General features: G+C 37.8%; 1 protein-coding gene across 1 annotated transcript in view; it reads left to right on the top strand.

Annotated features, from left to right (window-relative positions):
• The window catches only part of NALCN (sodium leak channel, non-selective), a 260771-nt gene that overhangs the window by 26928 nt on the left and 208345 nt on the right, over window positions 1-25498 (top strand). Inside the window, exons 4-6 of the mRNA XM_050903338.1 lie at window positions 5502-5585; window positions 7194-7333; window positions 8053-8181. Coding sequence (XP_050759295.1) covers window positions 5502-5585; window positions 7194-7333; window positions 8053-8181 — 353 coding nt within the window. The remainder of the gene's footprint in view (window positions 1-5501; window positions 5586-7193; window positions 7334-8052; window positions 8182-25498) is intronic.

The raw sequence follows: 25498 nt of genomic DNA, 5'->3' as shown, positions 1-25498 counted from the left end.
GAGCTCTGATTTCATTTTCTGTCCCGCTCCCACCTTTGTGCCCTGTGGTGTTTGTGTGGAGTAAGGGAATGGGGGAGGGAGGGTGAGTCTTGTTTCCCTAACTAACTCAGCTGTGCCCTCTCTTCTAGCTTGCTTTTTTTGCCTTATAATGAGCATAGTGGAGGGGGAAAAATTGATACTCCCGAATTCTGATTCCCTGTATTCCTTCTATTTCCTCCTGTGCATTGATGCTGCTCCTAAAATGCCAGTAAATGTCAGCCTCCACCCCTTAATACTTATTTGTAGTGCTATGCAAAGTAGCCCACAGGGTGATCTGAAGAATTTAGTAGAGTTGTTGATATGCTTTATTTACCACCACGACATGCAGGATCCAGTGACCATAATAGAATAGGAAAGTAGCTGGTTGTTACTGAGCTTGCTGGTCTCTTCGCATTTGTACCATCTTTCAGCTATCCTGTTTGTCAGAGACTGTGAGGAAGAGTGGGAGACTAAGGTTCTCCTAATGACAGGCCCAAGACTACAGGACTCCTTTCCAGAGCAGATGATGATAAATCTGATTACTCAGAGCAAATATCATATCACTTCTTTTATTTAGCTTTCCCACAGAGGCGGCTGGAAAGAGGCAGCAGGGAAGGATTCAGAGAACAGGTTGTAGTCAGGGATGAGAGAGAAGAAGAAATTCCCGAAGGCAAGCAAGGAGGGAGAGGAGGCTTTTCACTTGCAGGGATTTGCTGTTCATCCTGAGGTGTTCCTGAGATGTTAAGAGATAAGCAGGGCATCATCTAGCTAAGCTGTCGACCTTACCAATGAGATACTGAAATTTTATAACAAAATTAGCAGACATAATCAATCTTCTAGCAGATTGCTTTATGCAATTCGGATGTTGATTTCGTAGAGTATTTTGTTTTCAGCAAGGTTGATAATGGAATAAACTTTTCTTAAAAAATTACAGTCTGGCTAGTCTTCCCTTCTGGTGTAAGTTAAACTGTAATGGCTTTCATGGAGTGACTACCTCAGGTGTTATTACTTCTGTCTGTGGTTCTGTCTGTATTTTGTATTGGCTCACATTTCCAATTAATTAGGTCTTACAAAATTGGGGGTTTTTGTGAACTTGTGTAACGACTGTTTAGGGCACCTAATACTGGCAATTGGTGTTTAATGTGCTGGTAGCAATTGAGAAAGTGTATCTTCTGGCATCTCAGCGCTGTTATGGGGGTATTAGTATTGCATGTGAAAATAAAAAAAGAAGAAATGAGCTAATACATTGTACTCAGTTAATGTAATGGTGCTAAAATTAGGCAAAAACTGGTGAAATAAGGAGAATGTAGGGAGAAGGGAGGAGATTTATTTGTTGGTCCTATTTTCGAATAGGTAAAGAAACACTAAGATCTTATGTTGAACTTGAGGTATTCTTCCTTAGTTATAGCAACATTGCCATAGAAAATTAAGTTAAGTTCTTACAGGGCAAAGAATATTTTAATTACAGACCATTATGTCAAGCTTGTCTGTTCTTTTGGGATGTCAAATTTCAGATTAATTCAGATTAGCATCTCTGAGAGAGCGGCAGACTTTTGATCCATTCCACATGTGCGGTTTACCAAGAAAGCCATTTCCATGGTTGTGTACTAGCCTAACAGTGATGCTGACCTGTCGTAAATAAATACTGAGGGAAAAGACGGAAGCATATTAGGAGAAACTGTTTGGGGAGACTAGGAAGGGTATTACAAAATAATGAAAAGGCCTCTAATTAACAAAGAAAAGATTGATCCATTTAACAGCTAAGCAGTATTGCTGCTTTGGACTTTAGATTTTTTATGTATCTTAAAATGCATTGTGTTTAATAGCTCTTAGTTAGCTAGTCCACTGTGTTCGAGCAGTGCCCCTTAGTTTGCCTTAGTTTGGCATTAAGTCAGGGCATGGTTTACTGCGCAAAAGCCTTCCAAAGGCTGTCCCAAGCCTGCAGTCATGGACTATGTAAATGGACTGGCATCCACTGCTCTGTCAGAAGCAAATGGTCTTGTTGTCTAGGTAGACTGTAGGTCATGTTGCTGGAGAAGCTTTCAGGACTTGCTGTGCACATTAAAGAATCCACTGTCCACTGTAGGCAGTAGGGAGTCAGCAACTGTAACGACTTCAAGAGGTTTGGAGTAGTCTCAGCATGAGGCTTCTAGTCTACAGTACTAATCCTTCATCTTTTGCAAATGTTTAAATCACGTTTCAAAGACTTATAAACCATAATGTAAATGGGCTGGGATAGTGCATTCACAAAAAAATGCTAAAACAAACCTCATCAATAATTCTCAAATTTCAGCAGACATAATGAAAAAAGGGTGAGGGATTAACAGATTGCAATACTTCAGCTATTTTAGGTAAGATGTCACCAGATGTATTTAAATTTCATGTGTCTGTATTCCTTTCCAAGTCTAAGAACAGGATGCCATTGACTGTGAGCGTGGAATTTCAGCCCAAGGCTTTTTTTTCAAATGTGAATGAAACTCACTGTTCATTGCTATTAATATGTGAGTGCTAGCCTGTGTTTAGTCAGAGTTAGGTTTTTCATGGAAGCAGCGCTAGAAGTCAATATCAAGATTCATACTAAAACATATATTCTGATTTTTGCATTAAGCAGGATGTGGTCCTGCCTTAAAAATGCTTCCAACAGCAAATAACATCCCATATGCCAATACACAGTATAAACGCATTAAAGATTTCCCACCATGTCCACTGCCAGCCAAATGACAAACATGAAAAGGATTTAGCCAAAGCCTCCCTACATGCAAAGCGGAAAGGGTCAGAACCTCCCCCAAAATGAGTAGTTTCTACAGAAGTAATTCAGGTGCCCTAAGTGTCTGTGGGTGATCCCCTGAAAGCCTCCCTGACAGGGGGGATGTAGCAGTGGAAGCTGGCCTGATGTGACAATGACAGAAGTGAGGTGGTAGAGCAGCCTGACTGGTGAGAAGACTGGAAAGGGTCACGACATCTTCCTTTGTAAGGAGAAAACAGCAGAGCTGCTTCAATCATGCCACACGTATTGTGGAGAGAAAAAGCCATTTCTAAAAAAAGATTTGGCTTTTAGTGAGTACTTGATGGGTTATTCAGAGGAGGGTGAACACAGGAACTCCAGCACAAGTTCATGCTCAGGTCTGTACAGCACAACTCAGGGAAAACTTGTTGCTTTAGACAAAGGGTGCTTGAGAGAAGAAAAGTAAGTTTCAAAGAGTTCTTCAGCGAGAGAAAGACCAATCAGCATCTTTGTTCAGAGCCACAATTGAAGGACTCGGTGCATGTTGATACAAATCTCACTGGAGATTTGTTCACTAAGAGGGAACCAGGGGGAGAGGGGAGAGAGGGTGAGAGATTTAGGGTGTTGGCAGCTGATCTCCACAGAGAAGTAACATGTATCTGCTTCACAGTTACTGAACATAACCACTGAAACAGCTGAGTTTGCTCAGCCCTGAGTGAAGAGTTACTGATTAGCTCAGACTTTACTTAGGGAACTAAGTCTACTTTCTTCAGGAAGGACAGGTTAAAAATATGATGCAAAAGTTCCTGTTCTGTTGCTTCCCTGATTTGCAGTCTTCCTTCTCTTAATTCTTGGATTGAGAACTTTAACACCCTTATGTGTTAGAAAATCCTCCATCTGAAAATAACATTGAAGTTCTCTGTCTTTTATTTCTGATTTGAAAATCACTTACTGTATTTTCCTTATATCCTTTGTTCACTTCTGCCCTGAAGAATTTTTGTGACTGAAATAAAGCTTTTTTAAAAAAAACATATTTTGTCTTTATTTACACAATATATCTTGCTGTCACCTACTGAAAGGAATGATAAATCATTTTTAGGATAGTGTATGTCATTGAAAATATTAGATTAAAACAAAACGTCTTGTGTGTGCTTTTAGAATCAATGAAAATGCTGAGACATTTAGAAACAAATACAGGTTGACTGAAATAACTATCACTGAGATAAGAAACAATGTGTATCAAGCCAGGAATCACATAACAAGCCAAAGTCCAGTAATGTCTTCAAGATTCTTGAGACGTGACAATAATTTTTTCCCTAGTTGTACCTGTGAAAAGTGGATGTCAAACACTGTAGTTGTTTGTATCTGGAAGAACATTAAACAGAGGAAAGGAACCAGAGAATGTATAAGGCAGGGCGGGTATGTTCGATCTGTTGGGAGAAATCTCATTTGGAAAGGGGTGTTTATGTGCCCTGAGATACACTGCCAATGTCTCTGCATATGTTTTTACGTGAAACTGGGATATCCACTTTCCTTAGGTCTAGTCTTGTCTAGTCTCCCTTCCAACAAGCTGCATCTATCTATATGCATTTGGTCCCCAGCTTCCTCTACGCTGCATGTGATACACAAAACTATCTAACTCTCAGCCGTAATCTGCCTAATAAAAGTAGATTGTTTTCAGTTCAGTGGTTGAAGTAAAGTGTGAGGCTTTAGCAGCCCACCAAAAAAGTGTTTTTAAAGCTTGCAGTGGAGGGCCTGTGTTGCATGTCCTTGGGAATGGTGTGAGACATGAGGATGTCTAAGCATGCAAACTGGAGAAATGGTTGACAATATTGTAGTATAGAGGAAACTGGGCTTGGATACAGTCTTCTCTATGCTGCCTTTTAGGAGTGATCTCTGGATTGGGCTATCACCAAAACCGTGCTCAGGTGTTATTTTAGAGAGCTAGTTGAAGAAGTCTGAAGCAGAGCCAGAGAACAGGTAGGAAGGCATATGGGTCATCAAGGATCCAGTGCTCAGTTTTCTTTCCTGAATTTCTTGTACTCAGTAGTGCAAAGGTATGCTCTGAATCCTTGTGCTAGATAATTAATGGAGTGCCGGTAATATCAATGTTGAAAAGGTCACCATGCATATTATTAATGAAGTCCAAAGAATAGTCATTTTGAGATGGTAAAGAGTTGCTCAGGAAATGTCCAAAGAAACTTGAAAGCCTACACTGTGATGAGATGGTGGTTACTGTCTAGTAACATTATGAAATGGCAAGACTTTTCTAGAGCATGAAAAATGATTGAACACTTAAGAAAAAATGAATGTAAAATGATACTGATTTAATTGAAGCTATTAAACAATATTGAAGTAATTGAACAGCACGATACTAGATTGCTAGCATTTTACACTTACCTTCCTGTGCAAGTATTTTGTAATGGGCAATACAGTGGAAAAGTGAGTCTGATGTTCATTTTTTGTGTTTTTTTATTTACATCAAAGTGTAAATAATAGGTTTCTTTATAAGTTCTTTTTGACACAAGCTGAGGAGAAGTACCGCACAAGAATGAAGCTACTATCTATTCACGCAGAAAATGTGTTTATATGTTTCCAGCATATTCTAGTCCAGATACTAGGCTTTTGGAGTCTTTCAAAAGAGTCGTTTTAAAAGTGGTACAGAGAAGACTTTTCCTTCTTCCAAGAACTTTTATGATACTTGTAAATCCTGACAGTAAAACAACAGTTAACCTCTTAGCTTTTCTCTCTCTTGTAGGGTGATAGCTCCTATGTAAAGGATCGTTGGTGTGTGTTTGATGGATTCATGGTCTTTTGTCTTTGGGTGTCACTGGTTTTACAGGTAATTATTTCACTTACCTTTTTCAATGAATAGTTCCTTAATTGTGAAAAATATATGGCACAACCATATAATTACGAGTTGTGGAAGGATAGCTGTACATGGGTAAAATTGTTTTTAAAAACCTGCTGAATTCAATAGCTCCATAATTACACATTGCAGCATATCTACATTAGTCATAGAATTTATCTTGTTTAATTTTTCTTATTGAGAAGTTGTACGTTAATCTGAAGCTTGTTGCTATAAACCCTCTGTATAGTCAAAAGGAGAGAGAAGGATCTTCAGAGAGCCATTTAGCTCTTACTCCATATGACAGTCGTGCTTATCTCCTTCCATTGAGTCTAATAGGATGCCATGGTGACTAGCTTAGGCAACTAAAGGGAGAATGATTCCAATGGTAGATGTTTGCCATGCTGTAGGTGTATTGGTATGGTGAATGGAGGGGCTTCATGTAATATGGCCCATACCTAACGAAACCTTTTCCAAAATTCAGGTTAAAGCACAATGGAAAAAATAATAATAAATACATTTGGAAACAATTTGATGAATTTTCGTAAAGAAGGGAACTTGGGCATGTTGCAGAGAAGTGTAGAGTGTTAAGGTACAGGTCAAATTGTGTCCTGCAAACCAATCAGTCCTTAACCATAGCCAGTTTTTTGGGTAAGAACAGATTGAAGACTCTGAGACTGGGCCTGCAATAGTGTAAGGATTGTAAAAGTTCTGTAGCAATTGCTGTTAGGCACAACTTATCCACTTCTGAAAAATTTAAGACACGTTGTAATTTTCTGCTTTATACACAGGGGAAACTTTGGTACATCATGTACACATGTAGAAAGAAGGTTGATCATTACAGATAAGCACCATAGATTACCTAGCTTATGTGTTGCCAGGTTCCCCCTCCATTTTCTTAGTACTTTGAGCAAATATTTAATTAAGCAGTTACACACAGAGAGTGAGAGACAAGGATTAAAACAAGACATTTTCACCCAGTCATTAAGCTAAATAGCCTTTATGGAGTGCCTAACCTGTGAATGTATTAAGGAAGTGGTTCCCTGTTCTGTGGCTTGGCTGCAATTTCTGTCTTAGGTGGAGCCTAGGAGAAGAACATGTACAGTTTTCTCATGCACTAGGAGTTAAATGGGGAATTTATAAGCATGTTTCAAAACTCATAAGGCAATCTGTCTGTATGTACTTTTATATCATAGTAAAAACCTTAGTGGTGTGCAACATTAGCAGATACTGATTTTCATATTTGGAAATGTAAATTATTCACTTTTAACGAAGTTGTGGGAAACTTGTGGGGTAGGACTAGCACAGAAGCAGGCAGCTGACACAAGCTTGCAGAGTCTTCTTGAGTTGTTTGAGACAGAAGCATTATGAACATAGGCAGAGTATATTTTTAGAATTTCATTAGGGTAACTTAGAAATGGATTAAAGGATTTACTAAGACTTTTCTCTTAAAAAATGTGGTTAAAATGAACCATAAACCAAGAGAAGTTTGAAAATGGAAATAAAAATCATGTATAATATTCATCGTTTTAAAAGTTCTGTAAATGAATACAGGAACAGGACAGAGTCACCAAGAAAAACTCCTGATTCTTTTGTTTGTAGGTGTTTGAAATTGCTGAAATAGTTGACCAGATGTCACCTTGGGGCATGTTACGGATTCCACGACCACTCATTATGATTCGAGCATTCCGGATATATTTTCGTTTTGAGCTGCCAAGAACTAGGATAACAAATATCTTGAAGTAAGTAAGGCTTACTTCTGCCTAAATCTGAAGAACAACAGAGAAAATTTCAGTTTTGACTTAGAAGACTGACTACGCAGCTCAGAAAATAACCCTTCATGCTTAATGGGCATTTTCTTCCTGAGTTTTAGTTCTGGCCAAAAAATTCTTTCTATTTTCCATATTTAAGGAATCATTGAGTTTCCTAGAAAATGACCAAAAATGTCAAATATTTAAATAAATCTTAAAGCATTTTGCTAATAATTGCTGTAGCCAGCAATATTCAACCAATGGCAGTAAATTCTGTTGCATTAATATAGGCACTTAATAATCAAGGTGAACACTCTTAGTAGGGTAATATTCATAAATAAATGTACATGAGCACATGCCCTAACCATTACAGTTAAAGTGTACATGTATTGGTATGTATACAGAGATGCTTACATTACACGTATAAGTCATTCGATACTATTTTACAAAAGCTAGACTTTATACATTTTATTTGGGTTTTTTTTTGTTCCACTCTTTGTAGTTTACAGCTGGTTTAATTACTCTAACTTAAGGATTTAGAAAAAATCGTGGCTCCTTTTTCTGTCTCTGCACAGAGTGAGAGATCAGTTTTAAGGACACGTTTTCTGCAGGATGAAATACTCTGTGTGAGCATATTTTCTATTCTGGAGCTTTTCAGAGGAGGCTTCACATTGCCTGTGCATTCAGTGTCATATTTATCTTTTTGCCAGGCGTTCTGGAGAGCAAATCTGGAGCGTTTCAATTTTCCTTCTGTTCTTTCTCCTCCTGTATGGGATCCTAGGAGTGCAGATGTTTGGAACTTTTACGTACCATTGCGTGACCGATGACACACAGCCAGGGTGAGTTAGCCTGTGCAGGCATGATGTGGGGCTGTTCTTTCATTGCATATGTATAATTGTAGTTAGCGTCAGCGGGTGTAAAATGGACTTAATAGATTAAACGTAGTCCACCAAAATATGCTAAGAGAAATTGGGGAAATAAAAATGTTAGGAATTATGAAAAATACAAATTTTAACTGCAACAGAGAAATTACAAATTGTGGCATTTGGCTGCAGTCTGAGTTAGGGGGTGAGTGAGTGTGTATGTGTGTGGGAGGATGAGAGAGCAGGAGAGCAGAAGAGGCTTTAAGATGAGCATTGCCACTTACGGCTGATTCGGGTCACGGATGATTCATCAGCTTTCGCTATATTCTATCTTTTCCCAGAACGTCTGCCCCACACCTAAAGTATAGGGCAGAACTACCCCTAGAATCTCACGCCCTATCTGGATTAAGAGGTTGCTGGGACCTGATGCTCAGATTTGAAGACCCTTTTTACCCAGCCTTTGGAAAATACTTATGATTAATATTTTACACTGGTGATCGAGTATACATCACATTTTTGATTTAGCACATACTTAAACACAAGACTAACTCGAAGTACAGTATAGCCTCTTGTCACTGGGATGGCTCATAAAATCACAGATAAGTATATGCTTACATGTCCTGTTGAATTGAGGGCTTGACTGTATGCTTGACCACCATTACAGTGTGAGAGTCTGTTACATCTATTTCTTCATTTTGTCCCTGTTTCTTTGGACGGGAAAATGTTAGCTCTGGAGTTGTAGCCTTTGCTTTAGTCAAAATTGGATCCTTTTATTCCTGTACTGAATTTGTCAGAACATAAAATAAATAGAGTAGACATTATAAGAAAGCAAAACACTGCTTAGTCTGCTACTGTGCTGAATAGAAAGTCTGATTATTGCAAAACTCTTGTGTTAAAGATTTTTCTAAACTAGGGCCTATAATCTATCAAATATAAAATGAGGTTATTAAAAGTGGCAGATACAAAAAAGTTTACAAAATTACTTAAGAATAGGCTAGACATTATATGGTATTTTGTTAAATGAAAGAAAATCACTTTTGGATATTTTCTTGTTTATTTAATCAATCCTATAGTAAACTATGGGGCTGATCTTGACCCAGACTGGAAAAGAGGTATTTCATTCCGACTTTTCCTCTTTTTTAAGAGAAAATCTTTATAGCACAGATTTTTTTACAGTTTCCCATAGACATGGGGGAAGAAACATCTTTGTGAAAAATTTGTTTGTGGTAATGAGAAGATCTGTGATTCTGTGACTTACCTATGTTGTTTGGAAAAACAAGAAGTGGAATAGACAACACAGGAAAGATTGGGCATCATATAATTGCTTGTGTCACTGAATACAGCTTTTCCCTGAAATCAGCAGAAAATGATGAAGTGGGACATAATAATGTTTGCAATATGGAAAGTTAAGTTTATAACTTTAAGGTTGCTCATAAAAATTTTGTCTAATTTCTTCTGCATATGTTGGATTGCTCTCTGAATACTGCATTATTTAAAAAAAAAAAGAAAGTTTATGGAAACACCTCAATTTTAGGTTGTTGAAAGGCTGAATTACAGGAAAAGGTTAAAAGGGTCAAATATCCAGTACATAAAATAAAAATAAAAACCTGTCTAAAGTGGATTAAAGTTGGAAAAGTCAAGTATGCAGAATTAAGGAAATTTTGGACTTGAGGCTGAACGTCTAGCCTTAATTCCTTTGTCTTTCAGTATCATCAAGTATATATATTTTTAGCTGTTTAAAAATTAGAAATCTAATTTAAGTTACTTTTTAGGTACCTGGGATAGGCACCTTCAGAAAGTAATTAATCACTTTTGCCATCTCCAAACCAGACTTGTAACTTTAAATGGCTCCCATGGTTGTGTATGAGGACTACAGTTACATTGAAAAACACTTTTTCCCTAGAAGTGCTGCCTCATTTATTCTGACAAATGGTGCTCATACAAAGAACAATATATTTTTTCTTTGTTGCTTGACATATGGACTTATACCTTACTTTTGGCATAATGTTCATTCCTACTCTGAAAACACTTATTTCCTCTTCTTGTCTGTAATATTCATCGTTACACCTTGTGAACACTTACACATATCTGATCCTTTTTTAATTTTTGAGGAATGCAGTGCAGAAGCCCTGGCTGGAGTTAGGCTGTGCCTTCTTCACGTAGGTCAGGGCTGACCTTCCAAGAGCTGGCTGCAGAATTGATAAGAAAAACCACCATGGACTGGGAAAATAAATATAGAGAAAGAAATAACAGTTCTGGTGCCAAAAGAGGACAATTTAGAGGCAGACATTGGTCCAAAATATAGTTAGAAAGGAGGCGACACGCCACTTCTGAATCCAGGAGAGTTTATTAGCTGAGATGTAGTAGAGCACAAAAGCATGAAAATTGCCTAGACATATTTTACTTTTGTATTTCAGGTTCAGTTTCTCAACTTTATAATGAGGATTAAACATTCCTCTCAGAAGTTGAGTCTGTCTGTCTGTCTGTCTCAGGTGGTTCTGTTCCAGGCAATGGAGAGTGGCCAAAGTTGGCTGTACTTGGCCTTAAATAACTTCAGAGTCTTTACTGAGCCACAGCTGTAAATACTCAGTATTTCTGCAAACCAGATCCCAGGCTCCCAAGTCAAGATTAGAAAATGAAAAGCATCCAATTAGTGGCCACCTGTGAGAACTTTAGTTTTAGGTGATTTGCCTCGTATTATGCAGAATTCTATGGCAAGTGGCAAGGGTAGAGTTTTATTACTGAGGTCAAGACTTCATCTATTTCAGAAGTTTTAGAAATCACTCTTTTTAAGTCTACTGCCTTCTGAATTATTATTATAAGGGAGGCAAGTGTCTTTTGAAAACGGCATCTTAAAATCTTGCTATTCTTTTTTATTTGAAAGGACGTGGCAGCCTCATCAGACACTCATTGCCTCTTTGACTGCTGCAAGTTCTTTTATCTTTCCATCCTTCTTGACGCCCACACTGCCTGACCTCCTGTCTCTCCACCTCCTCAGTCATTTTCTAATGTTAACTCTGACAAACAGAAGTACTGTTCACTGACGTGAACTAACTGCGGTCTGAGTTTTTCATTCTATCCATGAAATCAGCAAAATCTGACTTCCTTCCAAAGGCTGAAAAGTTTTTTTGTTGTTGTTTGATGATAAATCTTTTTTTCCCTCATTCTTATAGTCTTTATTTTGCCAGACTTTTTTTCCCTGCGGGGAACACTGTCTTCTTCCTAAACAATTTTCTCACTCAGTATTCCTTTGTGATTATTACTTATCTTTTTACAACTATGCTGTCACAGCTTCTCCCTGATGATTTCTCCAACCAGTATATCTTTTTTCTGCCAATAAGTGGTATATTACATGGATTTCCTTAGTATGGATCTTCTTTAGTTGCTTGAAAGACACACAGTATGGTTGGAATGTAATGTATATATAATCCAATTATCTCGGTAAGTCCATACATTATAAGCAGTTTGACAGGTTGTTTTGTTATATCTGAGATTAATTTCAAAGAATTGAACAAATATGATGAAAATAGGTTTTGTCCCGAATCTACTGTAGTTTACTCTTGGGCACCTCCAGTATACAAAAGGTACTTCCACAAGGACAGGAGAGAGAAATTATTTCCAAACCATTGCTCTGGCTGTTAGAATATTTTATATATCCTCACACACTAGCTACTGAGTGTTTTCTTTATTTTTATTACCAAGGCATGTTTGACTACACAAAAATACTTTCATACCGCGTGATCAGATTATATTTATTCCACAACAGTAAATTTTCCTTTTGTAATTCTCAGTCTGCACTGGAGCTAAGGGAAAGGAAGCGGCATTGAAAGAAGGCTAATATGGCTAACTGCCATAAAATGTAGTACTTATCTGTTTCTTCTCCCAAAGTCATTCTTTAAGGGCCTTTTTTTAACACTTTCAGTAGGGTATAGACTGAGTATTTATGTAGACCTGTCTGCCTTGTCACCATGGCAGCCAATTTAAAATCCTTCTTTGTAAGGTTTCTTTTTTAAAGTAGGAACTGCCCAGGAAAATAGATAAGAAAAATAATTGCCGAGTAATAGAAAGATCTAAGAGGTTCTTGGTCATCTTTCCATCTGTCTATGGATAGGCCCCAAAAATGTCAGAAATCAGCTTCAAAGACTTTGGAGCTGAAAGTTCACCACAATATCTAATAGAGGAAATAAATATGATTTAAAAGAACAAAAGGGATTTGAGATACTGTCTTACATCAGCAGTGGAAAAATAAGAATGAGTAATTGGATTTCTGAGAAAGGCAAGAAATCAAAGACCAAGCTTGAAAAATCAACGTAACAGGACTTCTTTAACAGGGCACATTAATTTATTGATGCTAGTTGAACAACCAGTGCTGCTTTAGTATTACCTTTGGGATTTATTCACAGTCTCTCTTAATGGTGATATGTCTCTAGTATAAACTCCTCAGGGAGAAGAGAAATGGAAGAAATCTTGCTTTTCCAGGCCTGATGTTGTTTAGACCCCAACCAAAATCAAGAAAAATACAGCATCAGTCTAAAAGGGAAGTAATTCAGTCCAAATGGGATCCTGTCAAAAGGGTGGAAGAGCGCGCTGAGGTGATGGCCAGTATTAGTGCCCAAGGGAAGCAGTCTTCAGGAGTTGGACTCTCCTCACTTTCAGAGGGCATGTGATTTCTGAGAAGAAATCCTAATTTTGTCTAGAATTGTTATACAGACAGTTATCCAAAGCAATTAGACTGTTGATTCATTTCTCACAGGCTTTCCGGTGTTTCTGTTTGTCCAGCTCCATTTTGAGCAAGAAGGTGACCTTTTAATGAAGGTCTAGAGTAGAGTGATGGGAACCCAATAGCCTCGGCTCTTGGTGACTCAGTAATGACAAAGGCTTATCTGTATTAAGATTTGGAGCCATTCAGGTTTAGACAATTCTTTGTCCCAGTGCAGGCATCAGAGTTTATTGAACGGCTCAGCCTGTCGACCTTTATGGGATTTCTTTCCTCTGGCTAGTAATTCCTTTTGAGTAAGCTAGAGCTGATTTTATAGATTATTGTGAAATTGGCTGACTATAAGTACAAGAATTTGCATAACATAGCTACCACAACTCCTCTTTGCTGTAGGGAAAGTTTTATATTTATCCACAAGATTTTTACCTTATAATTGCTGTACAGAAGTGAGGCCTGGTTAGTACTGAACTTTCCACAGGAAACCTGCAGGAGGCCAGGATGCCAGCAGTCAGGACATCCTCCAGTATATCATAAAATTGACAGAAAGGCCAGACATCACTAGGAAAATAGAATTCTAAGAGTGATCTCCACTGAATCTGCCAGATGGGTGATCAGGTGCTGTTTGCTTTCTTGAATAGAAAGGAAGCTCGAAAAGTTCTGTTCTTTATATTGCAAGAGGAAGCCAGACAACTAATGGAGAAGGCTGTGGATGTCCTGACATTCACAGGTTAGATAGCAGTTATCACTGAGCAGTACATCTCCCTTAGCCTGGAAATGCTGTGAGGAAGAGTCACTTCTGGATATGCAAGCAGTTACAGGAAATAGTGAGAAAGCAGTTCTAAAAGAGACTTCAGCTCTGTTTCCATGAGTGATCTATCTCATATGTTGTTTTGAAAACCAGGTGACTGTTTTCAGTTTTGTACTGCTTTCTGGAAGCTGAATGTGATGTCTAAATTTGATTCCTGTCCCAATCCTTTGGATTACTGCAATTCAAAAAAGTCTGGGAAATGCTGGAATATTCATCCTGAGATACTTATGAGCAGACTGAAGCTATCATCTCAGCTATTTTATTATTTCTGAGAACTTGTGGAGGGTGGGTGAGTGTGGGAATTCGCAGGGAGTGTTGTGAGCAGCCTTGAACAATTAGACATAGCCTTGAAAGACATAGAATAAGGGAGTAAATAAGTGATAAAGCAGGTGCGCAGAAAAGAAGCTGAAGACTGAAATAACTTGGAACACAGATATGAGACCGAAGCCAGAAGACGTGTGTCTTGCTCAACAGCACCAATCAGAAGCTTAGCCGCGGCGCGTGAACAGAAAGTATTAACTAATCATGGAACAAGCCTGAGCGCGTGGACAGCTAATGAATCTATATAAGCACAAATTTGTAAACAATAAAGGTCTTTGGTTTTACCCGCACCAGAGTCCGTGAACCATCCCTACAGGTGAGGAACTGGGAGGCCGGAAAACAGCAGAAGTTTAAAAAGGAGAAAGGGATAAGAGGGCAAGAAAAGCCAGGGAATTATGGCTCGAATACCAGTAAGCTTAACTTCTATCCCTGAAAGAATTCTGTAGTGAATAAACAAACAAAAATTTGTAAGCAGCTGGAAGATAACAAGGAAGTGAGTAGCAGCTAATATGGATTTGTCAAGAATAAACCATGTCAAACCAATATAATTATCTATGGCAGGGTAACAGCCATGTGAATTGGAGAGAAGAGTGGATGTCATACATCTTTATTTTAGGAAGGCTTTCTAACAGTCTCACAGGACATTTTTGTAAGCTGGCAGGAGAAACATGGTTAAGGTGAAAATAATCACAGAATAGGTGCAAAACTGCTTGGAAAACATGCTCAGTGAGTTGGTATTAATGGCTCGTTGTCAGAACAGAAAGAGCGGGGATCCACATAAGTCTGTCTTTTGCTATTTGGAGGTTTCATTAACATTCTGGATGATGGCAGATAGAATATACTTATTGCACTGAGGATGACATGAGGTTGGGAGGGACTGCAGACATTTTGGAAGGTAAGATTAGAATGAAAATGATCTTGACAAATTGAAGACATGCTCTGAAAAAATTGGATGAAAGTCAGCAGGGACAATATACTGCACTCAGGAAAAACGAGCTGTACAAATACAGCATTGTGAATCACGGTTTAGGAGGTAGTTCTTCGTAAAGTGATTTGGGAGCATAATGGAGGAACAGAGATCAACATAATTGTGCTCTTGTAAAAATCTATAAATTGTAGTATCAGACAACATATAGGCATCATTTGGAGAGAGTCTAAAGGAGGTGAAAAGGGAATGAGCTTAGATCTATAGAGCAGAGCTGATAAGGAGCATTTGGCAGTTTCTTAGCTCAACTGAAAAGATGTAGTGGACATGTAGCGGGTTTTGAGTGGATAAAAACTGTTGCACAGAGAAGAGGAATCTGGTCTCTGTTTCTGTACTACTACTAGGATAAGAAGTGCTTGTATTAAATTTCAGGAAGAAAATTTCAGGTTAGATAGGATATCAGGAAAAAACTTCGTAGTGGTAGGGATAAGGCTGCACTGGAGTCCATTCCTTAGAGAGGTTCTGAATTTCCCCACTGGGGATCTTTAAAACAGACTGTGGGAACTTCTCTTGGGAAAGGTAGAAATAGTCTGGGGCAGGGAACTATATTTAATGTCCTGTTGAGGGTTCTTATCCAACCTTATTTTTCTATGATTCTATGTGGTCCTTCTTGACATAACAAAAGTCAAGTGTCATTATCCTCAGCAGCCAAAGAGCTGTTTGCCTTTGCTATATGTCTTTTAAAGGGGGCCACATTGAAAGTGCGGAGGATTGGATGCAGGAGTGGAACTATTGTGTGTTAGGGCAGAGGTGAGAGAGTGGCTTGCTGCATCTTGTTGTTTTCTCTCTCTTTGTGTATGAACTTTGGAGCTGGGGTGAGAGCATGTTCTTGAATGTTCCAACTTCATTTTTTGTCCTACCCCACGTGGCATATCCAATTCTCTCACCAAAACATGCTTCTTACTATCAGAGGTGTTATTATTCATTTTTGTTTTACAGTAATGTAAAATAAGTTTCTGTGCAATCTTTACACGCCCCTCCCTCCCTCCCCCCCCACCACTGCTTTTCCAGCCTCTTACCTAGTGAGTCCCTCAGTCCCCTGCCCTCTCTCTCTCATATAAGATATGAGTTTTAATATATATAAGTTTTAAATAAATTTCCAGAAGAGCCCCTAAATCCAGCATCACCCCCTATCTCCTTAGCATAGAACAGGCACATCAGCTGCCTTTATACTCAGTGAACCGCATTGTTTGTACTTGACACAAATGCACCACGTTCTCTCTTTTCCAGTGCCTAAAATACTGGCCACCCTTCTGTCCCTGCTGTAGCAGGCTCTGCTGGGCTCACTGATGCCTGATTTGACCAGTTTCCTTCACAGATTCATAGTTTACTGCCCACCCTCTCCCTTCCAGCTCCTTGTCTTCATCCCTGTCCTCCTAGCTTGCTTCAAACAAAGGCTTAGCCTCCTCACGCTCTCTCCTTATGTGGGGCGCCTGCCAAGGCAGCAGGAACAAGAGTTATTACCTGTTACAACTTGATCTTTTATGCTGCCTGCCTCTTTTCTTGATTGTTGTGGCCATTGCCTAGGGGCAGTATTAAAACTGCAATCCGGACCAACTTATTGTACACCTGCCTGGCAGGTTAATGAGAAGCGCTCTTCAGCTGGTATTTGAAGAAAAATCTTTGGTTACAGACTGTCAATGGCTCATTTAGTTTTCTCTGTTGAGCCGCATGTAGCCTGTAGGCTTGAAGGCTAGACCAATTTGGGCTTTTACATTTGGGTTTCTTGGAGCTCCAGCAATGTTTCAGATCCCTTACTGACAAAATTATTTGACCTTACTGGAGGTCTGCAGCTGCATATTTTAATGATACTCTCTGTAATGCCCTGTCAGTGAAGCCCTTTCACCAGATAAAACAGTGATCCAGTTTTGACAGTAAGTCTTCCGGTCCACCTTGTGTGCCAGTCGTGCTATAAAATGGAGAGATCAAGCTGCTTTCTCCGAGCTAAAGTGAGAGCTTTGGTGGAACAGCCAGTTCCATGAAATGGAACTGGCCAGTCAAAACGGCCAGTCATCAAATGCTAAATAGTTTCCATTTGGAGCTAGCTGGATGATGTTGAAAATTTGTTCTTAGGTGCTCAGTGATAGCAGCCCCTTTCTTTTGCTATGCTAAGAGTCGCATCTCCTGCCACTTTAGATGTTACATTAGTGACTGGCCTGTGTAAATGCATTTGATGAAGGCATCCTGTATACGGTCTTGACACTTTGCAACACAAGCTTTAGGAAGGAATTTGTTTTCCATGTAGTTCAGATTTGGATTCAGGGCAGTATTCTTTATGATGCTGAGGATTACCCTGTCTTGTGCCTAAGCAGAACGTTTGTTGAGATAAAACTGCATGGTGCAGTGGTCCAAAGGGGGAGCCAGGAAAACCTCCCCTGCTCGCTAGTTGTAGCTAACTCTGCTGTTGCGGGTGATGGGTCCAAAAGTGCTTGTGAGCTTTGATGGAAGTGATTTCCAGCTGAACTTCAGGCTTATGATTTTCAAATCATACAGTGCAGTGTAGTGACCTTGTGTTTTCCTTATAGTTGGTAGACAGCTACTCAGAAGGTATTTTTCTATATTTAATCCAGGTAACGCTGATATGCAAACTTAGTTTTTTTGAAGTGATCCTGAACATACTTTAAAATCAAAATGGATACAGTCTTCAGCTTAGATTGTTTCACATATTTCAGTTCATGTCTTTGCAATTTAAAAGAGAATGGAGGCGTTTTTTGCTCTTTCTTTTAAATTCTCTAAGGAAAGACTTTATCGGATTGTAATAAGTACTATAGGTATGAGATCACTTCAACTTGTAAATAAGTCTAATTTGATACACCTTGGTGAAATGCAGATTCGTGCAAGCTAGCTAGATTTGTTTTTAACTCTTTGTGTTTATTTCCTATGTATTAGCAGTTACAGCGACAGCCTCCTTTGTTGTACAAGTGCCATTAATTCATGTTGGTTTGATTCCTGTGAAACAAGTCTTGCATTAGCATACGTATCATGCAATCGCTATTTGAATTTGGCTCCCTCATGACTGATTGTAGCAGTCACAAAAATGAGCAAAACAACATAGGGTTGTTATGCCATGTGGCATTTGATAAAATCTCAAAACAGTACTGTTCATGCGTACTACTTTAAGAACAAATCCATACTGGAACTTCTGAAAATTTTCTTCTTTGAGCTTTGCTTTCTAGTGCCTGGATGTACATTCCAGTGCTGTCCATAGGAAAGGTTTCTTCTTTTACTCATTTTTCTGTGGTTAACTTCAGTGGCTTTGTTACTCTGAAGGGTAATGATGGAGTGATTTGAATTTAATTTCCTCTAATGCCAGTAGCTAGTGATCAAACCAATAGATTGTCAAAACTATTAACTAGCCGCAACCATCCTGTTTTCATTTAAGCAATGACAGCATTGGCTTTGCATAACATAAGCGATGTGCCATGAGTACCGCGTCATCTGGTTTTGATGTTAGCACCTGTGTTAGGAACCTAAATGCCTTGAATTCCCTCTCTGGCTAGCAGAGAGAGAAAGGTGCTTCTGGAGTGTGGCTGAACCCACTGACCTCGGAACCTCTGGAGATGTATTTCTTTCTCTCTGCCTCCATTGCCTAAAATGAGGTGGGATAAGTCAGGACAGCAGAGCTGCAGCCTTGTATTGTGCAGTTCCTTCTAGTGATTCAGCTAAGAGATGCTGGGTCTTTGAATTTTCAGATTCTGAAATATGAGATAAGGTCGGTGATTTAATTTGAATCTCTTCAAAATTCCTGTGCAGTGAGTAGGAATAGATGGAACATCAAAGGCACATTTTGTAGACCCTAACTTAGGTCATGTATGAAATAAAAAAAAGCTACAATCAAAATCAAATAAAACTTTAGCTACTATTACTGCCTCATGTAATAGGCAGTCTGATTTAATCATGCCTTATTACTGAATATGGGTGGGAGGAGAAAGGGAGTAAGATCAGTACTTTTCTTAGTTTACTGAATAAACATGTAAACAATTTTCTTCTTGAAAAATTGACCAAAAAAGTAAGAATCTCCAAGTTCTGTCCACAAAGGCTCAAGCTTAGACACTAGAGGACTGTGAAAACTGTCAAAAAAACCCGATTCTGAAACCTGAAACTGAACATATAAATAATAAAAGATCTGAACTGAATGGTAAGATATAAAAATCTATGTACCTGGGAGCAAATATACTGAAAGACAATATATTAGCAGTAGTAAAATATTACTGTATCTATATATCGAATTTAGAGTCAAAAGAAACAATTGGATCATCTAGTCAGACTTCATTTTGTTTCCCCTCTGTGAAACCTTGTAGCTTGCATCTGACTCCAGTATGTCTCCTAGATATGTATCTATTCTCGATTAGCTGGCAGAAGAACAATTCATTAGCAAAGGAACTTTTTGTTTATACCAAAAACTGTTTCACTGTTAAAAAATATGTTCCTAATTCATCATCTTAATTTGTCTGGCTTCAACTGTTAGCTTTCCATTCTTGTTATACTTTTTTATGCTAGATTACACAGAAGCTTAATTCTCAGTATTTTCTCTGTGTGAATCCACTTACACACAACAATTGAGGCACCTTTCAATATGCTTTTTAATAAACTAACATTATTTAGCTCTTTAAGCCTCTTACTGCAAAGCATGTTCATATTTTTGTATGATTTCCTCAGTTTTTCAAATATTTTAAAAAATATGAACCAAAAACCTGTACATAATATTCATCATAATTTGTATGAGTGCCATACAGAGGGGGACATTAATTTGCTATTGTTCTGCTTGTACAGCCTGGGAAAGCACTGGCTTTTTCTTGCCATGATGTTATTGGGACAAATATGAGAGGATGCCCTATTATATCCCCTCATCTCAAACTCTCATGTAGCATCTATATTCTATAATATAGTATTCCCGTCCTCTTTTATCCCTTTTATTCCATAGGCCATAGGCCATAAAGTTTGCTTTCAGTGATCCTACCTCTATAACTTTGCATTGGGCTGTGCTAAAGCACATTTTGTTTTATTGGATCCAGGTAACCAAATGATCCTGATAACTTGTCAGACTGCCCTGTCCTCGTTGTTATTTATGTTTCTACCTGTATTCTTGATTTTAGACCTGTTTCTCCCTCATTGATTATGGTAGATCTTGATGATCATTTCACTGGCAAGTACTTTTCTTGCATGTCAGTTAATCAGTTTTCAGCCCATTTAGCATGTGCTTTATTGATATTATACAGTGCCAACTTTTTAATCAGTCATGTGTTATTGAATGAATTGCTTTACAAAGTCTAAGCTAGGCAATTTTATTGGACAAATCTGTAATCTTATCAAAATCATGTTAGTATGATGAGAATTATTTTCTCTAAATCCATACTGCCTGCCATTAATTACATTCATGTTCTTTATCAATTAGACTTTGCATCAGCTCGCTCTTTCTTTTGTCTTGGTTGATGTCAGGCTACCCAGTCGTGCTGCTTGTTCTTTATGGCACATTAGCATTCTTCCGGAATTTCCCTGCTATTTCAAGATTTATTAAAAATTAATAGAAGAGATGAGAGATGCCCTCAGTTATTTGGGCCTGTTGATTTGAATATAATTATCCCTAGCAGATGCTGTCTGATATTCTCCTCAGTTACTAATTCTTAAGTAGTGAAATCTGTGTTTGCCAAGTTAAAATGTAAAATATGAAAAGTTGCCAAAGCTTAAGCTTTGCGTTTGTAGTGTTCCTAAAGTCATGAGCCCTTTAAGCATGCCCTATCTTATCTTTTAATGTGAAAAAAATAATAAATAGATATCAGAGGCAATCTGTTACCAGAAAGGTTTGAAAGCTTTATCATTATAATTACAGATGTAATTATGAGAAACATTAAATATGGATGAGGTTTTCACACTTACAGTTCAAAAGATAAAACAGATTTTGTCCTCAGATTAAAAACAGGAAACTGGTTCTGTAAGTATGGTACATGATGACTTTAGACCTAAGTTTGTCTAAAAGTAAAACATAACATTTAAAAATGACCCTTGGGAATGCTGATATTATAAAATATCAGAGGAAGAATTGTGCCTAGACATATTTGTAATCCTTAAGCCAGAGAGGTACTCTCTGAAATTTCTTTAACTATCAATCACCAGTGATTTTGGATGATACTGTTATTGGATTATCTAGAACCTGTCATGACTCTGGCAGCAGCATTGTCCTAAGTTGCAATCTCTTTCTGCACAAACTAGAAGATCTATCAATAGAACTCAATTACAGTATGACTCCCTTTCACTGAAGTTAACGGTTATATATGTGTCTGACTTCAGTGACAGGAGAGTTAGCTGACAGTGAGTACACTTTGAAAAAAATATGCCCAATAATGATAAACTACTACTGCAAATTTTAGAAATATCAGTGTCACTGATTTATACATTAATATCTTCCTTGTTAAGCTGAGGTCATAATGTGATAATAATTATGAAATGATCAATAGAAAACTTCATGATAGAAACAAAGTTCTTATTATAACACAATATTATTATTCTAACAATTGTGCAGGAGCAGCTGTTGTTATTGTCAGGTTTTTCTGTAAAAAGAGCAGTAGTGTAAAGAAGTAGCCTAGGAACCATCTGTTAATAGCAGTTGTATGTTCAGAGCTTCCCACTGGAGAAAATGGACTTGATTGAGTTAGCACAGTAAGAATTAAGATACAGATTTGGGAATAAAAGACACATTTAAAAGGACAAATGAAAGGAAATTTGCCTAGGTGCTTAGATTGCTTTCACGGTCACCAAGCAACAAATAAACTTTAACCTAACTAACTTTTAAAAGATAAAAAGCAAGCGCTTTTCCATCTAGGCTTCCTATCTTTTAAATTCCCAGAGTCTCTGAAAACAGGCATAACTTGGAACATGAAAGAAATATTTTTAACTACCTAGTAATATCATCAGCTGTATAGTAGTTGGCATGAGCTATCTGAGCTTTTAAGAGGACATATTCTAAATAGAAAAGTTATTTAAAACTTCCCTTCTGCACAATGTTACTGGTATAATGTTGTCACAGGAACCTTAATCTCAAATTTCCTGATTTTTATTGGTATAAAATTACAGCCGTTAATTATGGATATGCCAAAAGTATCTTTTTTTTTTGTCTTTTTCATTTCTGTAAATTATCTTCTTTAAGGAAAGTCTCTTGATTGGAAAACAAGATTCTGTGCTCTAAAACTGAACGGTGGTATAGGGGGAAAGCAAACTAAGGCTGATGACTTGGCTTAGTGACCATAGGAACCATCATTTTTTTAACTTGAAGGGCCTGATGCAGTTATCCATGTGTAGGCATTTAGTGCTACTTGAAATAACTAATGTATCCAAGACACTCAAGTATGACACAGGGCTCTCAGGTGTGACACAGGACCTACAGAGACCTGTGACCTCCTAGATCAGCATCTGAAAGTTAAGAGGGTTACCATCAGACATCCCAAATGGCACTAGCAATCTGTGTGAGGAAAATCAAATTGAGTTACAAGTCTTGGGTGTTTGCATGGACTCGATTGCAGGAGGGAGCTTTAAATCTAGAATGCAAAGTGTTGGTGACTAAATAGGCTTATTGTGCATTTGATGTGAAAATCTGTTCTTTTGTATGATTAAATGTATTAGTAAGAAATTAGCAAGAAAGAAGTTAGTATTTGCTACCCTAGAAATTAGTATTTGCTATATTAGATCTGTGACCTGAGAGATTCCGTTATCATTAATCCACCAGTCTTATACATATCTTGCATTTATATGTTGGTGCTTCAAAGAAAGCTCCAAAAACATTGTTAAAATCAGAATGCTCATGACACAGCTGACCTTATTTTCCCGCTACGAATCCAGCTTGTAAACTACATCTCATTTCATAAAATACTGATATAATATAGAATTTAAAGCTTAAAAAAAATGTTCATGAGCTACAATAATTGTCTAGAATGGTGCAGTGAAGGTGTTTCCTGGAAGTAGATCACCCTGGTTTTCAGAATAAAGACAAATTAATTAGATATCATTCACATATGTAAAGTAAGAGAGCAGTATTAATAATACTCATGAGATGATAACTTGTCTAAAGTCAGTGTAGAACCACAGTATTACTTCATCAGAAAATGTTATTGAGTGATCCTGGCCCAGAATCAATTTAATTTGAGCTTCAGGAACTTCTTCTCTGCAGCATGGAGCTCTGTGCTCTCTTCTGGGTTTATTTTAGGTTTATTGCTATATTCTCACTAGCTTGGTGCTTTTGCCTTGTGTTCTGGCAATATGGCAAAACAGAAGCATCTTTCAGAAAAATGTATAGGAATGGAAATTTTTTTTCAAAATTGCATGCTCAGAGTTAGACGTCTAATTTCATATAGCAGAAGAGGAAACTATGAATTCTTGGTATCATAAAGCGAAATCTGTCTCTTATCAATCATCTGATCCAAGCCTTTTTCTGTATTAGTACTTTCTATACAGCAGTGTCCATTTTGCATTTAGGTTCTATCACTTTCTGAATTCATTACTTGACATTAAATCACAGTTATTGAGAGTAACCTTTAAGCTCTGCAGAACTACATAATTGTTCTCTGTTCTCAAAGGTTTTTGTCATCCTTCAGCATATGCTTTGTGTGATTTTGATGAAGCGGGGTTCACAGATTCCCCCAGGTCACTAATGAAAATGGATAGCACAGAACACAGTGCCAATTCCTCTGAGATCTCAGTTAATGTATTGCTCCCTATTTGGAAGCTGTACAGTTGCTACTTATTTACTTTGTGATCCCCCAGCCATTTTTTATGTCTGCTACGGTCTTTTTACCAGTGCTGTGCAGTCAGCAGCTGTGCAGTGCCTGGTTTTGGTGCAGAGACGGACATAGGGTTCCTTTCAACTAATACAGAAAATCCTTCAGCTCCAGCTAATTCATTTTTAGTTATTGACTTCTTTACCTAATTGACCATTTGGAATGTTTTTTTAATACCTTATCAATAAATATCCTTTTTTTTTTTTTTGTAATTTTCTGGATCTGAAAGCTATATGGGTAGATTGGTAATTTTGAATGGCTTTCTGGTGATGTCTTAGAAAATTAATAGAATACCAGAATAAAAAGGTCCCATTTTTTCTCCATTTCTATTTTCAGCAGAGGAAGTCAGGCTAACAGAAAATAGGAAGTTAGGAGCTACCTCAGGTAATTTTTCTCTTAAGTTGTCAAAACCTCTCTTTGAAGAACAGCCCTAATAAAGAGGTGGTGCTCAAAGAGAGATTGTGCTCACATGAGCACATAGTGGTTGAAAGACCAGTTTTGCTACGGACGCCATGGAAAACGGGCATGTGTACTGCCAAGACACATCAATTCAGGTTCTTCTTGTGATGTACATCTGTATGTATGTAGTCAAACATTCTTCAGGCAGTTAAAAACATGTCAGAGTAGCACTCCTATGTCTTTTGCAAGTCTCATTATTGAACAATTCTTATCAAGCGATATGGAGTCAATTATCTCCTTCTGCATCCTTTGCATTCCTGTGCAGAACTAATTTCTCAGCTCGCCTGTTGGGTTGATGCTGTACTCCATACATATTGAATACTCTGCATAGAAATATTCAGTTGGTCTGTTGGTATGAATTATTTCTTTGGTCATGTTGTAAGAATTTGTAATTTTATCAAGGCACCCTATTCAGCAAGGTATTTAAGCACATTGCCTAATCGAACTTTTGAGATTCTTAAAACTAGTTATGTGCTGAATCACCATCTCAGTACTTAGTTGAGGTAGAGTATGGCCTATGAAGGAATAGAACAATTTAAATCATCTTATACTGAAAACGTCTGGTGATATTCTAGCCACGTCTAGACTAGATGTCTAATATTGTCTAGTCCATGTAGACTAGTCTATGCTTATTTACTGTCTTGAGGCAGAACACGAATTGCCTAGTGACATTGGTCCAAAAAAGACCTACATCTGTACAGGTAAAGGTACTATAAGCAGAGATTCTTCCTTTTTAGCCTAAATCATACTCAGTGCATGCAGACAGCTTTTCTTCTTCAGAACGAGGTTTGATGTGATATAAAAATGACCTAGGTTTAAATGAAGCACTTAAAATGAGTGCTTTGCATTGTAGTGATTGAGCCAGCAATACTTTTAATAATATACCCTCACGCTGCTAGCCTCCTGGATCTGGGGGATTTCCTAATGCAAACTATAATGTAAAATTCATTAGCTACCAGTAGCCGGGGTTCTGAATCTGCTTGAGCCAATGAATTAATTTTCATTTCTGAAAATATTCATAAAACGTTCTCTTATGATAATCCTGTATATTATAATGGCTTTCAGATGGCAGTATCATAAATCTAACGTACTTAAAGCATACAACTGGGTATGAATTAACATATTCTAGTATAAAGGAATTAAGGTGCCCAGATGAATTTTTAAATCCTTGAGTGATACGTGCTGAGCATGTGTACAAAAAGTGAAATGAGTACACGTATGCTTGCGTATGTCTG

This window comes from Gymnogyps californianus, chromosome 1 (genome assembly GCF_018139145.2).
Source record: "Gymnogyps californianus isolate 813 chromosome 1, ASM1813914v2, whole genome shotgun sequence".
In the NCBI taxonomy this organism is placed as follows: domain Eukaryota; kingdom Metazoa; phylum Chordata; class Aves; order Accipitriformes; family Cathartidae; genus Gymnogyps; species Gymnogyps californianus.
This window is presented reverse-complemented; position numbering and strand designations above follow the sequence as displayed.